The sequence below is a fragment of the Rana temporaria genome, chromosome 7 (assembly GCF_905171775.1).
Source record: "Rana temporaria chromosome 7, aRanTem1.1, whole genome shotgun sequence".
Lineage (NCBI taxonomy): Eukaryota > Metazoa > Chordata > Amphibia > Anura > Ranidae > Rana > Rana temporaria.
The window spans coordinates 170,270,673-170,287,578 of record NC_053495.1 but is presented as its reverse complement, the minus strand read 5'-3'; the positions used below and the strand labels follow the sequence as shown (position 1 = coordinate 170,287,578).

Here is a 16,906-nt window from a genome sequence, read left to right as displayed (position 1 = left end):
GAGGGAGTGGGAGCGAGTGCTTTGTGAATCCAGTGCTTGCCCCTGTGCGCTACGCCGGCATAAATATGCGCCGAGGTATGTGAATCCGGGCCTTCACCTTTAATTACTCCTGGTTACTGGACACGAAATGCTGGAGTGTGCAATGTATAGCACACCATACAAAGTACAGTGGTCAAGAGTATGCAATGCATGGAGCAGCATACAAAATCCCAGATAGTAACAATAACTTGCCACACGTTTGTGGCAGTGTTGAAATGTACGTTTTGTTAACTTGTTGCACATTTTCACTGGCAAATTGCACACTTGAATCATAAGGTAGATTTGAAACTTTTTCAATTTGTAGCAAATGTGCGTGGCAAGTTTTCAATTTGTAGCGAAGTTGCAGTGGTGAGTCTACAACAAGAGCTCTGCAAGTCTACAGCATGAAAATCCAGCCACAGTGACCCCTGTGGTGGGATGACCGTAGCACAACACAACTGAACCAGAACTTGCAGCAGATTTGCAGAATATTTGCAAAGAAAGTTGATCTGGAGTCATGCAATGTAGACTTGCTGCAATTGTGCAACAAATTCGTGAAACCTAGCAATACTTTAGCAAGTAAATTTCAAACTTGCAGCACAATTGCTTATTATTTGGGATGCAGCAATCGGGAACATGTACTGTATGTACAGCTCAGTCTACAAAGCTGCAGTAGTCAGAAATGTGTAATGCATAGCTCCCAACTGTGCCTGATTTCGAGGGATTGTCCCTAATTTGGAGCAATGTCCCTCTGTCCCTCTTTTCTCCTAATTTGTCCCTTATTTTGGTCTGAGCTATATAGCTGTATATAAAATGCACTTTTTACCTTTGAAAAAGGGATTCACGGTGCTAAACCTTTAATCCAAATTCTAAATTGCTGCATTTGTAAATTTTAGAAGGCAATATAAAGGAATACTAGTGGTTAAAAAAAGCCCTTGTGGATTTAATTAAACTTTTTTTGGTTAATTCTCCTTTAAGCGGGTGTGGCAAGGGGCGTGTCCAATGCCTACATACGTTTGTTAGTAGGTGTCCCTAATTCCCATCTCAAAATGTTGGGAGGTATGTGTAATGTACAACCTAGTACATTACAATGTACAGAGCGCTGTATTCACAGCCCAGCTTACCAAGTGCAGTGGTCATGGGTATGTATCATACAGTCCAGCTTGAATGCAGTATTCAGAAGTAGCTATCAGACAGCCCAGAGTACAAAGCTCAGTGGTCAGAAGTATATATCCTACAACCCAGCTTGCAGAGTTTAGACTATGGGTCTTCAAACTATGGCCCTCCAGTTGTTCAGGAACTACAATTCCCATCATGCCTAGTCATGTCTGTGAATGTCAGAGTTTTACAATGCCTCATGGGATGTGTAGTTCCGCAACAGCTGGAGGGCCGTAGTTTGAGGATCCCTGGTTTAGACGTATCTATGGTACAGCCCAACTTGCATAGTGAGGAGTTCGGGAGTATGTATTATACAGCCTAGTATACAGGGGGCAGTAGTTAGAAGTATGTAATGTACAGCTCAGCAAAAAAGTGCAGTGGTCGGAATTATGTAATTTATACCCAACGTCAAGGTGCTCCTGGGCTTTCACAATCTAGCAAGCCACTATATCTAGGGTTCTGTTAAAGTGGTTGTAAACCCACTCTGAAATGTTTTACCTACAGGTAAGCCTAGATTAAGGCCAGGGTTTTTTTTTTTTAAGCACCTGATTAAAGCCATAGGCTCTAATAGGCTTCAAAATAGGGTGGGCTTGGGTCACAGAAGATGCGTCCAGAACCCACCCAGGTGTGTTACAACAGCAAATGAATATTTACTGTTGAAACACTGATTCTCAATCTGGCCAATCTGAAGCGGGTGTGAGACCCGTTTTTTTTTTTGTTTTGTTTTTTAAGGGTACATTTATAGAATTTTTCAGAAAAACAAAAACAAAGTAAAACAAAAAGGTATTACATCACATGGCTATTGAAATTCACAGTAATGATGTATAAGCTCAACAGTACAGCACTCAAACTGAAATGCACAGAATACATGTTTCATCCTGTATACGTAACAGCATATCATTAATAAAAAAAAAACAGCCTGCAACCAATAACCAGTTGCAATATAAATTTCCCACACCCGCTCATCCCATATCATACAAGGAGTCGTACCTAGCTTGGGTATCCATTGATCGGTTATCTGCTCACATCAAATCAATCCAATCCCCTTCTTATCCCACCTCAACATATTCAGAAGAATATTCCAGCCATTCTACCCAAATTTTCTCAATTTTTTTGGGGCAACCTCAAGCAGTGCAGGTCAGTTTGTACATTGGCACCACCTGGCTCATTAGATCCATCCAATACTGCAGCGAAGGAGGGGCCGGGTCCCTCCATCTGAGAGCTATTGCCTTTTTGGCATAACAGAACAGTATTGTGAGCGTCTACCTTGATTCAGACAACCCTTCTTCCTCCAGATCCCCCAACAGGCACCTGGCTGGAGAATAGATATTCGGGAGGACCAGAGTATCCTCCAGTTACTGCAGAATCACCTTCCAGAATCTCACCACATGGGGACACAGCCACACCATGTGACACCCGTTTTCTGATTGGCCAAAGAGAGAAGCACAATGTAGTTGTGTGAAACCCATCAACCTCTGCACCGTTCTTGTGGTGTGCGTCAAGCATTTTATTGGGATTCCATAATAAAAAGCACTTTCACTATGTCGGTGTGCAGCCATTCTCTTCATATTTGCTTTGAGTCAAGGCGTGCTCCCGTGATAAGAAGTCCACTCACCTGAAGCAGTGTTTTTCTTGCTCTCAAATACATTTATTTACCTGCAAAACGATGTACATTTTTTTTTCTTTTTTTAAGGGTGAACTAATTCTTTAATTCATTTCATTATCCAGAATAATAATTGATTCTGGCCACTGAAATTAATTGACACTCAATCGCTAAACATGCATAGCGTTAACACGCATTTAGAAGCATCAAGCTTTTTCTCTGCCAAAACTCTGCTACTTTTGGACACACTGGCAGTGTTTTTTTTTTCCTGCCTCTAAAAGCCTATGTGTGCATTGGATCAGGGGGATAATCATGGGATCAGGGGGAGGGGGGGGCATGAGAGCAGGGAAACGGGATTAGTAGTATGGGGTGAGAATCAGGGGTCAAGTCCTGGGGAAAAAAAGTATGGGAACTCCCACCCAAGATCCACTCCCCCACCAAAAAAAAAAATAATTATACGCTCATATGCATAATTACTAAACCGCATGTTTTTTTTCGATCCACTGTACCTTAGTAATCCTTTATACTACTGGCCGCTTCCTATAGATTCATTGTGTAGTGTGCGGGTATTCCGTCACTTCCTCGATGCCGCAATGTCTCCTGGGAGCTTTTGTCATTGTTCCCAGGAGACAGTGCGGAGGTCTGCCACGAGTTATCGCGGGATTTAGAAAGAAGCAAGTTCTTTCTAAATCCCGCGATAACTCGCGGCAGACCACCGCACCGATGAATCCATATACAGGAAGCGGCCAGTAACATAAAGGATTACCAAGGTTCACCTGCCCCTGACAGTGACTCGAGCTGGGCATCGCCGCTTAGTGAAGGATTGGCTTGGGCGGCTCGGCTGCTCTCAGGTGCTCTAGTCCTGCAAAGGGAACCGAGTTCCTGCTGTGAAAAAAGTGCAGGAACTCCATTCCCACGCGTTCCCGCAGGACTTGAGCCCTGGTGAGAATACAGGAGTGTGTAGTGCCTGAGGAAGGGTGGAGAATTAGGTGATCCCTTCAATTTGCTCTGCGTGGGACAAGGAAAGGGTAAATTTCAACATTAACAAAGTACAAAGAACAGGCAGGTTGCCTATGAGGACTGGTTTCGCACAGTTTTGTAATATGGCTTTGGTGTGCTGCCATTAGAGACTGGAGGAGATATACTTGCTTCCGAAGAGGTATTTTTCTTCTCCATAAAAACCTGGGATGCCTGAGAACTAGAGGATTCCCTGGAAACTTTCTTGTAAGTGGGTTGTAAAGTTACAGGGATCGAGGTGGTGGTTTGTACAGAACGGTGTACAACTTTCTTGGCATCTTCGATGGATTTTTTGAACATGAGGTATGTCCTCTCTATGTCCTCTTTCTCTTTGCAACTCTCTTGCAGAAGTTGAGAAAGATGGGCATTTTCATTTGATAGATCTTCCATTTGGTTTTTAGCGTCCTGTAGCTGGGTCTGCAGCTCTGCTTTCTGCTTGTGGTTCTGAGCAATGGCTGGGACCATTTCCCGCAGCTGAACAGAGAGCAGGTGGTTATCCTCCTTCAGCTGGGAGCATTGATCCTGCATTTCATGCAGTTCCTTGATGATATCCTTTGTCACTTTGCCTTTGAATTTGGGATTTCCCTCCAGACCCACCTCTGTCCGCAGTTTCTTCACAGTCCTATGAAGACTTTTATTCTCACTGGTCAGGTCCTTTACTTTATTTTTTAGTTCTTGGACCTGGCTGCGAGTGGAAACTTCAAGATGTTTTAGTTTGTCCCGGGCTGACTCCTCTCTGCGGAGGGCATCGTCTCTTTCCTTCTGGCACTTAAGCACATAACGACTTACTTCATATGAGGACATATAGGACCTAACCAAAGGCCACTTGGGAGGATCGTCAGTGCTCACGTCAGCGGAAGACCTACAATATAAATGACACCATATGTTAGGAGCATTACAAACAGCAGTACAACATATTTGTAAGTTAAAGTGGACCGAACATCGGATTTATTATGCATGCCTTCTAAGGTATGTGTAATGCTGCGTACATGCGGTCGGAATTTCCGCCAACAAATGTTCGATGTGAGCTTTTGGTCGGAAATTCCGACCATGTGTAGGCTCCATCGGACATTTGCTGTCGGAATTTCTGACAAGAAAAATTTGAGAGCTGGTTCTCAATTTTTCTGACAGCAAAAGTTCTTGTCGGAAATCCTGATCGTCTATATGCAATTCCGACGCATGCTGGGAATCAATTCAAAACATGCTCAGAATCATTGAACTTCATTTTTCTCGGCTCGTCCTAATGTTGTATGTCACCGCGTTCTTGACGTTCGGAATTTCCGACAACATTTGTGTGACCGTGTGTATGCAAGACAAGTTTGAGCCAAAATCCACGGTTTTGTTGTCAGAATTTCCGATAGTATGTATGCGGCATAAGGCCCCGTACACACGACCGGATCTATCCGCTGGAACTGGTCCGACGGACCAGTTCCAGCAGACAGATCCGGTCGTGTGTAGGCCCGAGCGGACAATTGTCCGGCGGATCGGACAGTTTCCAGCGGATAAAAATTTCTTAGCATGCTAAGAAATCTGTCCGATGGAAACCTGTACGTCGGACAAATCCGGTCGTCTGTACAGACTCACCGGACTTGTCCGACCGACCTCCATCCCTTGCATGCGTCGAAGTGATTCGACGCATGCGTGGAAGTATTTACCTTCCAGGGTCGCGCACGTCGCCGCGGCGACGGCGCGGCCACGTCGCGACACGTCACCGCGTATGTTTTCCGCGGGGATTTTGGTCTGATGGTGTGTACAACCATCAGACCAAAATCCGGCAGCGGACATATCCGATGGAAACGGTCTGGCGGACCGTTTTCATCGGATAATCCGGTTGCGTGTACAAGGCCTAAGTGTAACACTCATCGCTATTAAAAGAAAAGTGCACCTCTGCACTCCTGTGACACAGATTTGGCTGATTTTGGGCAGAGCAGAGAGCGGAGCAGAGAGCCGTGACTGACAGTCATTGCTCTCCACTCTAGCAGACTGAGAACTAAGTGGTCAGCAGGTATGTGATTGTTCAGTTCTCAGGGTTGGAGCCGACGTGGGACAGTATGAGAGTGTAAGTATGTGTGTTTGTAATTTTATATACCCCAAACATCTCCTTTAATTAGCCCTTTTTCATTTTCTGGTTTAGGCACTATTCAGGGTCAGTATGTTCTTCCAGAATTAAGATGTTGGCTCAAGGATAACACAATAATGTAATTCCTAGTTTCCATTTAGTTTTTAGATATATTCAGAAATGTCTGTCACGGGTCAGCCTCTCACCTTGTGACTTGCTAGAAAGCTATAATGTTACAGAGATTACTGGGGAAAGGAATTGAGGAAATGGTTCATCCTACCTCCATTAGACTGAGGAAATCATCGGACTTGTCTAGAGCCTAATGCCGCGTACACACGGTCGTTTTTCGGCATGAAAAAAAACGACGTTTTTAAAAATGTAATTTAAAATTCATTTAAAAACGTCATTCAAAATTCGAACATGCTGCATTTTTTAATGTCGTTTTTTAAAATCGAGTTTTTCGGGTTGTAAAAAATAATCGTGAGTAGGTTAAAACGACGTTTTAAACCCGCGCATGCCCAGAAGTGAGTTATGAGATGGGAACGTTCGTTCTGGTAAAACTACCATTCATAATGGAGTAAGCACATTCATCACGCTGTAACAGACAAAAAAAAGCGCAAATCGTCTTTTACCAACAAGGAATCAGCTAAAAGCAGCCCCAAGGCGAATAGAACTTCCCCTTCAGAGTGCCGTCGTACGTGTTGTACATCACCACGCTTTGTTCATCATTTTTCAAAAACGATGGTGTGTGGGCAACATCGTTTTTAATGATGAAGTTGGAAAAACATTGTTTTTTGGACATGCTGAAAAATTTCATTTTTTTTTCATGCCGAAAAACGACCGTGTGTATGCGGCATAAGGACTGCTCTTTCAGTTTTATTGTATATACAGTATTAGAGTGCAATGCTGGGACAAGATCATTTAGCACCCAAGGCAAAGATGAGAAACTGCACCCAACTAAAATGCTTAGCATCACGTCTCCGCATAAAATAGCATAAAAAATTCCAGTACCAATCTGTATGCTCACCCACCTGAGCATATATTCCCTCTGCAAGCCAGAAATCCCCCTCCTCCCAGCAAAAATATATGCCCCCCAGTTCCCCCATCCTAGCGCAAATACTCCCCCCCCCCAAAAAAAAAATACCCCTTCTAGTACATATCCTTTTCTCCCTCAAATGTCCCCTCCTAGCACAAATCTCCCCAACAAAAACTAGCCCCCCCATTCCTCCCTCCCAAATTCCCCCAGCACAAATACCCCCCCCCCCCAAATTAGCTTTACTAGCACTAATACCCCCTATTAGCTCAAATTCTTTCCCCCCCAAATGTCCCCTCATATCATAGATCCGTTACAGGACTCTCCCCCAACACACATCTTTCATTTACAGTATCTGTTTGTCTTGCATTCACGCTGGTCTACTGAACTACAGATCCATGGGCAACCGAACCAGGCACCTCTCTCTCCCCCGAGGAGTTGGATAAGGCCTTCTTTTTAATTTACCGAGTACCTCTTGCCAGTAAAGTCCCATACACACGAGCCGAATATCAGGCCATATTGGCCAGTTCAATAGAAACCGGCTGATATTTGGCCCACGTGTATGGCAGCCGGTCTGGCTTCTGTCAAAGGGGCATGACCAAAAAAGGTCTGGCGATCGGCATCTGATCAGCTCTCTCAGCCAATGGCTGGAAGCGCTGACCTGTGCGTTCTGGAAAGGGGGCCACCCCCCTGTCAGAACACAAATAGCTTAGTGGGGGAGATCGATGTACTAACATTGCATAGTTAATATAGCTGCTCCTCCCAAGTTCTTCAGTTTTTATTCGTTCAGCCCACTGGGTTGAACAAAAAAAAACTGCTAGTGTATGCCAGGCTTAAGGCACAAACATTTTTAAGGTTCTCTCTGGCACAGACGTCTAATTACGTTCCACCAAATATACCCCTCACTTTCCAAACAATGTTAAAGATTTCCCATAAATGGTGGACTTGCACTTATATTAATGCACTTAGGGATAATATCCTTGCAATCTATACCAGGGTCACTAACATTACTATTCCCAACACTGCCAACATTGTGCTACTCTATACTACCTTGCTTCATTAAGAAAGCCAAGAAAGCATTCTCAGACATTTTCTCATCGTACTCGCACAGCTAGCCCTCATCGGTGCTCAGAGGTTCCCATTTTTCTTAAAGTGGAGTTCCACCCATAAATATAACATTACATCAGTAGTTTTAAAAAAAATTCATTAGTCCTTTAAGAATTTTTTATTTATTTTTTTAGATGCCTTCAAAGTGTTGTTGCTAGGCAGAATAGTTAATCTTCCCTCTTCCTGCACCTAGGTGCTTAAGCTTCCTAACCTACACCGCACAGACTCCTGGGAATGTAGTGGGTGTAACTTTCCAGGAGTCTGTGCACTACCCAGTCTCGAAGAATCATGTGAATTGGACAGTACAGGTGCTGAAACCTGATCTGAAACCTATTACACTGCTTGTGCAGCACTGAGCATGTGCGAGATCTGCAAGGCTGAAATCCAGGAAGTCATACAGTCTGGCTTCATGATGCCCACACTTAAGATGGCCCCAGTCAATTTCTATTTTATAAAGTGTCTAAATGCTGTAACAACCTAACAAAACGGACCTTAGTTTACAGACTAACTTTACTAGAATACATTAAGCTTGTGTATTACAGGGGTATTTATATTTAAAAAGTGAAATTGTGGCCGGAACTCCGCTTTAAATGGGTTACTGAACTGAATCACATCACATGCATGGAACTACTCTAGGTCCAAGAAGCTCACACCCAGGAGCAACACACTCGCACATAGCCTGCTTGAAAGGTGTTGAGACTCTCAAGAATTCTAATTTCTTCTTCAGATCTAAAGCAGTTGGGAAAATCAAACTTTGCCTTAGGCTGATAAAATTTAAGAAGACTGTCCCTTTCCCTGGTCAACTACCCCACTTACCTTCCTTACCCCCCCCCTCCCCCAATGCATGAGGTATCTTTCTTCAGGTGTTCAATACTAGTATGGCCAGTGGCAGCTGGTGGTATATTTTTTGGGGGCGGCAAACAATCCACTAGCTGTCACACTCCCCACTGTCGTCAGTTGGATCACAGGCACCAACCCCCCCATCGGTCAGTCGGTAGGCCAGGTCACAGGCACCCCCCCTGTCAGTCGGTCACTTACCCCATTCTAGGCCACAGGCAGTGCTGTCTCCAGGTGGTGGCTTCGCCCTGCGTCTCCGGCTCCTGGGCTTCACGGTGGCTTCCCCTGCGTCTCCTCAATGGCAAGCCAACAGGATCACTTCTCCTCTTGGCTAATCAGGTCATGGGTCTCAGGACCCACTTCCTGATTGGCCAAGAGGAGAATCACGAAGACAATAGCAAATATTAATTTGCTATTGTCACACAACTGGGTGGGCTCAGAGCCTCCGGCTCTAATCATGTGCTTCAAAGAAGAAGAAAACATTGGCCCAGATTCAGAAAGAATTGCGCTCTATTTGCGGAGGCGCAGGGCAACGATTTTGCCCTGCGCCCCCGCAAATATTTTGCGCTGCCCTCGATTCACGGAGCAGTAGCTCTGTAAATTGCGAGGGCGCGCCGGCAAAATTGCCCGGCGTAAGCGCGCGCAATGTAAATGATCCCGCCGGGGGCGGGAATCATTTAAATTAGGCGCGCTCCCGCGCCGAGCGTAGAGCGCATGCTCCGTCGGGAAACTTTCGCAAGGACGTCATTTGCTTCAAAGTGAACGGCGTCCAACGCCATTCACGATTCACTTACGCAAACAACGTAAAATTCGAACGTCGCGACGCGGGAACGCCGGGTATAGTTTAGCATTGGCTGCCCCTGCTATTAGAAGGGGCAGCCTTACGCTAAACACGCCGTACGAAAACAACGTAACTTGCGTACGCAGGGGGCGCGCAACATTGTGAATCGGCGTAAGTATGCAATTTGCATACTATACGCTGACCACAATGGGAACGCCCCCTAGCGGTCATCGCAAGAATGCAGCCTAAAATCTGCGTGGCATAAGAGCCTTATGCCACGCAGATTTTAGGCTGCAGTCGGCGTAACGAGTTCTCTGAATCAGGAGAACTCGTTACGCCGGCGCAAGTCAGCAATTGCGCTGCCTAACCATGGTTACGCAGGCGCAATTGCTTACTGAATCTGGGCCATTGGAATTAATGCGTCCAGCATGTAGATTAGGGGCTGGGTGCATGGATTAGGGGGGATGGGCCGTATGGACAGGCCGCCACTGAGTATGGCCGCTAAACTGCAGATGCTAGAATATGGGGCTTGTCCACAAATACGAGAACAGATAGATAGGTACTAATCCTGTTTGTGAAGAGGGTTGTGGAATGAGAATTGTGATTTGGAGATATGATGTAGAAGTTTAGATAAGAGTAGATTAGAGAAAGGAAGGCAAAAATTAAAGAAAAAAAGGAAGTGAGTGTCCTCCCCTCCCCAGAGCAAATTTGGGAGATTGCCATTCACTTCCTGACCCACAAGAGGCAGAATGAAAACATTTCTTCGAAGTGAGGCAAACCCCAGAGCCACCAGAACTAGTGCTCCCATTTGAAGATTTCCCCTCTATTACTCTTATAGTGGCAACTTAATATTTGAGAGTTAAAACATTTAATATATTGCAGCTTACCAGTCCTCAGATGTGGTGGCTGCAGTTTTCTTTTGTTCAGGCTAAGTACATTTTCTGCAAGTACAGAACAATACATGTTAATTCTGCCAGAATTCCGGTGTTCTTGTCACTTCCTGTGCACTAAAATCATATCTCAAACAAACAAAAAAAAATGATTGAAAAGGGGAAACTAAATACAGCCTCTACATCAAGAGACTGGTAAGCTGCAATATATTACATTTTAGATTTTGGATTTAGATACACTTTAAAAAGGTAAGCTATAGGCACAAAACCTGTCATTAAAAAATATTTCTCCATAGCCACTTAATACTTGTCAGTGGTGATGTTATTACTTTTTTAAACACCAAGTTCATCTTTGCACTATTTTACAAGTGTAGTATTGGGGGTGTTTAACTCTTGTGGTAGATGCATTTTCGTGCAGTGAGTCGACACCAAACAGACATATAACGTTAAGGACCTGGTAGCCCACGTTTATTAAATGAGGAAAAATAAAACAAAAGTCCACACAGGAATCCCACGCAAGGGGTTTAAACGTTATTCAGAGAGGATTGAAAATACCAGCCCACCTGGCTATTCTTTAACGGCACTGCTGCCACAGGTACTGGTCCCTCAAACCAGTAGCTCCTCCAGACCCACGGTCCTGGATGCACACGGCTCCGAAGCCCTTCAATGCACACAGCGTCTGTCCGCACACAGCGTCTATCCCAACACAGAGACACCAGCAGCCAGCTGCACACACTCCACCTTCCTCTCACCAGCCCCTCGTTATATGGGCTGTGTGCACCTGGGCACACAACCTGCTGGCTACTCATAATACCTGGACACAGGGTTGGAGATCCCATCCCACCCAAGTCTCTGCAGGATCTCCAAACTACACAGCCCCATTCAAACTTGACTTTGAAACAGAGAAAACTGTTTTGGCAGCTTTCTCTGGGTTTTGCTATGCTGTGTAGTTCTGCAATCCACTGACATGCAGACTCTGGCCCAGATTCAAGAAGCACTTGCGCCCGCGCAACCATAGGTTGCGCGGCGCAAGTGCTTACTTGCTCCGGTGTAACGAGTGCTCCTGATTCAGGAACCTCGTTACACCGAATGCAGCCTAGGATGTGACAAACATAAGCCTCCTTATGCCTTCACATCCCAGGCTGCATTCTTGCGTTGGCCGCTAGGGGGCGCGGCCTTTGTGATCGGCGTGTAGTATGCAAATTGCATACTACCACCGATTCACAAAAGTTGTGCGGGCCCTTCTCACGCAAGGTACGGAGTTTCTGTACGGCGCCTTTAGCATAAGGTTGCTCCTGCTATAGCAGGCGCAGCCAATGCTAAAGTATAGCTGCGCCTCCCGCTCGCGACGTTCAAATTTCACGTCGTTTACGTAAGTGAACCGTGAATGGCGCTGGACGCCATTCACGTTCACTTACAAGCAAATGACGTCCTTGCAACGTCATTTGCCGCAATGCACGTCGGGAAAGTTTCCCGACGGAGCATGCGCTGTTCGCTCGGCGCGGGAGCGCGCCTAATTTAAATGATTCCCGCCCCCGGCGGGATCATTTACATTAGGCAGCCTTGCGCCCGGCTGCTTAGCATATTGCCCGCGCAATTTACGGAGCAACTGCTCCGTGAATCGCGGGCAAAGCGCAATATTTGCGTGGGCGCAGAGAAAAAAATTTGCTCTTTGCCCACGCAAATATTGCGCGATTCTACTTGAATCTGGGCCTCTGTGTCCATTTTTGCTCCCTTTTTATAGTGACAGGGACTCTCACTATTACACAAGTTACACCTGAATTTAAGGTGTAACATGATGCAAATACTTCAATACTATACATAATTGCTCACTTGTCAGAGTATGAAATGTCAACATGGTTTGTGTTGATCCAATGACATAGATGTAGCTGAAATGTTATGTATTTGGGATGTGTGTTTTGTTTTCTTTTTTACTCCCAAGAAGCTGATGACTCTTTTTAATAAATGGGCAAAATTAAATCCAAGGACACTAAGGTAGAACTTTGTTACAAATAATGACATGAAATGTTGCTGTATATTGTGTCTGAAACATATTCAACAGACACTAGAATTTTTTTTCCAGCTCTTTTTAGATAGACAATTTTTTTTATATTTCAGAAACCAGCCAAATGTAAAGCCCTGTACACACGATCGGTCCATCCGATGAAAACGGTCTGATGGACCGTTTTCATCGGTTAACTGATGAAGCTGACTGATGGTCAGTCGTGCCTACACACCAACCGTTCAAAAACCGATCGTGTCAGAACACGGTGACGTAAAACACAAAAACGTGCTGAAAAAAACAAAGTTCAATGCTTCCAAGCATGCGTCGACTTGATTCTGAGCATGCGTGGACTTTTAACCGATGGACGTGCCTACTAACGATCGGGTTTTTCCTATCGGTTAGGTATCCATCGGTTAAATTTAAAACAAGTTGGCTTTTTTTTAACCGATGGAAAAATAACCGATGGCGCCCACATATGATCGTTTTGGACCGATGAAAATGGTCCATCAGACCGTTCTCATCGGTTTAACCGATCGTGTGTACGTGGCCTTACTCGTTTTTTTGTGGTCTTTGTGCCCTTTAAAAGGATTTTCCCAAATTTCTTGCCTATGGGACACACTGTAACCAGAACACAAAGTGAGGAGAAATCTACACACCTAAAAGAAAAAAGTGTTGTGTCTGGAATTGGGCTTTACCTTGATCCATGTTCCTATGAAACTCCCTGATCAAACAAGATGTGATGAGAAAGGGTTAATAGTACCCGCGTTGCGGCGCTGCCAAAGTGCTTTGCAGGAGCTTCGGCAGCACTGTCCATTCTTTTCAATTCATGTTTTGGCTTGGGGATCAGATACTTATCTTACTCACTGAACTGCAACTCAATTTATAACATTTGTTTCATGAGGTTTTTCTGGATTTTTGGTTGATGTCTCTAACATTTGAAATACACATTTTAGACCCTTCATTTCTTTGTAAGTGGGCAAAGTTACAAAATCTACAGGGGATCAAATTATTATTTGATCCCCACTGTACACACACAATATTTAGTACCTTAGTAGTATTAGTCTTTTATAGTAATGCCCCGTACACACAATCACTTTTTGTCATGAAAAAAAACAAAGTTTTTCCAACTTCATCATAAAAAACGACGTTGCCCACACACCATAGTTTTTTCAAAATGCTCTAGCAAAGCGCGGTTACGTATGTAGCGCTCACCCCCGAAGGAGCCGCTGGTTAGTTTGGGACCAGCTTACCAAGTTACCTTCTTGACTTGATCTAGAGGTGACTTCTGTGAATGTGAATAAAGAGCAAATGTCCAGACACCAATTCAGTTTTCAATGCTTTATTCCAAGGCCCAAACTGGCCAACATCAACAAGGCACACGACAGAACGTGCAAGTTATGAGACGGGAGCACTCGTTCTCATTCCTGTCCTTTTGTTACCTTCAGCATAATATGCGTGTCGTCAGAAACTCGTGAAGAAGCTCAAACGAGCGAAACATGTTAAGCGGTGGTATCGTTACATACGCCCTCTAAATGGAACATATAAAACGCTTGACATGAATGTTGTATTTTCTCATGTTTTTTAATCTTGCATTCAATTATAAAATGTTGTATTTTTTCCAAATACGTTGTTTACTTTAATGTTCTGAACACCTTAAAAGTCCCGGGGGTTGGAACCCCCCCCCCCCCCCTTTTCATAAAATTTGTGCTCAGAGGTTCCCATTTTCCCTGAATGGGCTACTGAACTTGATCACATCACATGCATGGAACTACTCTTGGTCCAAGAAGCTGACACTCAGGAGCAACACACTCACACATAGGCTGCTTGGAAGGTGTTGAGAGAATCTCAAAAATTCTAATCTCTTCTTTGGAGCTAAAAGTAGTTGGGCAAATTAAGCCTTGACAGAGAAAATATCAAGGAATTGTACAATTACAACACTAACGTACCAAAATATTTGGATTCAAAAGGATAACATTTCCAATTTATTCGATCAATTACATTTCAGGGCACTTGTATATTTTAGATGATATTGCTTTGGATGTGTCTTTGCATAACCACAGACATAAGATAATTATTACCCAATCCAGGCAAAATGGTTGTTGTGGGCAGTTAACGGTATGTAAGTGAGCCCCTCAAACCCATGCAGTCACTCCCATATGTAGTGATATAAAATGTATAGCGGAGTCCGGTTAGATAATTGATATTTAGGTATTAGTATGATGACTATAAGTTCTGTCCCACAGCAATACCCCAGGCTCTCCAGAGAGTGCATTTATTTGATTTCCAATACAGAACAAAGTCCAAATTCCACAGATGATACAAATCCAACAGAGTAATTCAAAGTCTCATCTTTTCCTAGACCTGTGCCATATTCATACAGAGAATATACTCAGAATATACTCAGTGACAAGATTGACTGAATGCCAGCTTGAATGTCTCAAATACTGGTCTCACACTGGAGGGAGGGGTTCTTCCAGGTCAACCAAATGTTTCCCTGAATGAATACCCCCTCAAGTCTAATTACCATCAATAAATACTTCCTAGGTAGTCTTGCATAAGATTAAATCATCAAAGGGTCTTTAGCTGTCCCTTTGATATGTTAGAATTCAGCTGGCTTGGACAACTGAATTCCTGGTCAATATGGTAATGCAATACAATATATTGTGCAATACATACCTACACATAAATATTAATATTACAACACTATACTGGTAGGACACACTTTTGAATACTCTCTATTGTTACCCAGAGATTAAATTGACACCGCAGGTGCCTGCAGAGCACATGAACACCTGTGCTCAGCCGGTATGGTCATCCATTCTTACTTATGTCATGTATGTTCTACAAAACAACTGCGTGGCTTTTGCTTCTTCCAAACCACTGTATATGTACAGGTGCCTTAAAGCGTACATATAGAAACAAAAAAAAAAATACTTTTTGGACAGAGAAAGGTTAAAACACTGCCAGGCTTTTTTTTTTTTGCGGTCTACATAACATTGGGGAATTTCCCTTCACTTCCTGTCCTAGAGACACAGGAAATCTCCTAAAATAAGGGGAATTCCCCTCTTAGACAGTTGTCCCCAGATAAGGTGTCCCTATTGGGTGATTTCCCCTAACCTCTTGTCCAGGAAAAAAAAAATGCAAAACATTTTGATTTCCTCCCTTTCTTTTTCAATGATAAGGTCACAAGTAGAAATCGAGGGGGATCTTCTCAATTAGAACACAGAGATCAATAAATCTTGACAGGGGGCTAAACCTTCTACACTCTATCCAAGAGGTACTTGAAGGCTAGCAAACTAATGCATTTATCCCTGCAGGAATGAATTATTTCCTACAAAATGCTAGGAAAGCAAAAGACTGCCCACGTTTATAAATCTGGATTCTGGTAGACAAAGTAACAGATCCTTTAGTTTAAAATATTTGCATATTGCTATAAGGACTGTACTTGGAACTCATGGACTTTAGTATAGTCTGCTTATCACAAGGATGCTCGAAATGGTCAATGTTGTATACAAGCCAATGTAGCTCATCAGTAGCATCCAGACAAGGGTTGGATGATAGCTGTTCACTGACAGCTGTACAAATAAGCACCTCTTACCTGCCAGCCTCTGAAGTCATATCACGGGAGCATAGAGAAATCTTCTGTCCTGTCTGCAGGTATTGAAGGGCTATGGCAGAAACAATAATTACACCTGAAGCGCCCAGCTAAGGAAACCTCATCCGGGCTGAAAGCATCACTTACAGTGGTTGTGTAGAGTTACTGTCATTAGAGTTACTGTCATTAAGTAAAGAGAATCTTGCCTGGTTACTGGCATAACACTAACTGATGCATGATTACACTCTGATGTCAGCCCTAGACTACAGCCTACAGTTACCAGAATCCAGTCCCTGATAATAACATCCTAATATAGAACGGATGGTGATTCATCACTGCTGACTCTACTGCCATCAGACACCCTGACCTACTGTATATCCCCTAAAATGAAACCTGTCACCAACCTGCACAATTCAGACTGAACATATAATTAGCAAATCATGATATACTTTATAACCAGCTTGGAATAGCTTCCTGCAAGTTGGCTTAGTGGTCAGCACTTCTGCCTTGCAGCACTAGGGCCCTTCAAATTCCAGACAGCACCCTATATGTATGGGGTTTGCATATTCTCCCTCCAGGTACTCCGGTTTCTTCCCATGCTCAAAAGACAATCCGGTGGGTTAATTGGTTCCAGTATAAATTGATCTTAGGTTCTGCATGTGAAATAACAACCTCAGATTATAAGCACCTTGAGGGCTGATGTGAATTTACAATATGTAAGGCACTGTATAAATTGTGGGCACTATATAAAAAAAAAAAAAAAATTATAATAAATATGAAAAATAATAATATAAAAAAAATAT

At 43.7% G+C, this 16,906-nt stretch overlaps 1 protein-coding gene across 1 annotated transcript; it reads right to left on the bottom strand.

Annotated features, from left to right (window-relative positions):
• Nucleotides 1–3,844: 3,844 nt before the first annotated feature.
• LOC120944869 (FKBP12-interacting protein of 37 kDa-like) lies at nt 3,845–4,654 on the bottom strand. Its single transcript, XM_040358620.1, has one exon. It carries the CDS (start codon nt 4,598–4,600, stop codon nt 3,851–3,853), a length of 750 nt encoding a protein of 249 aa, XP_040214554.1. The 5' UTR covers nt 4,601–4,654; the 3' UTR covers nt 3,845–3,850.
• Nucleotides 4,655–16,906: the final 12,252 nt, after the last annotated feature.

Coding starts and splice junctions, on each gene's coding strand:
- LOC120944869 (XM_040358620.1), bottom strand. CDS start 4,600: ATGTCCTCATATGAAGTAAGTCGTTATGTGCTTAAGTGCCAGAAGGAA.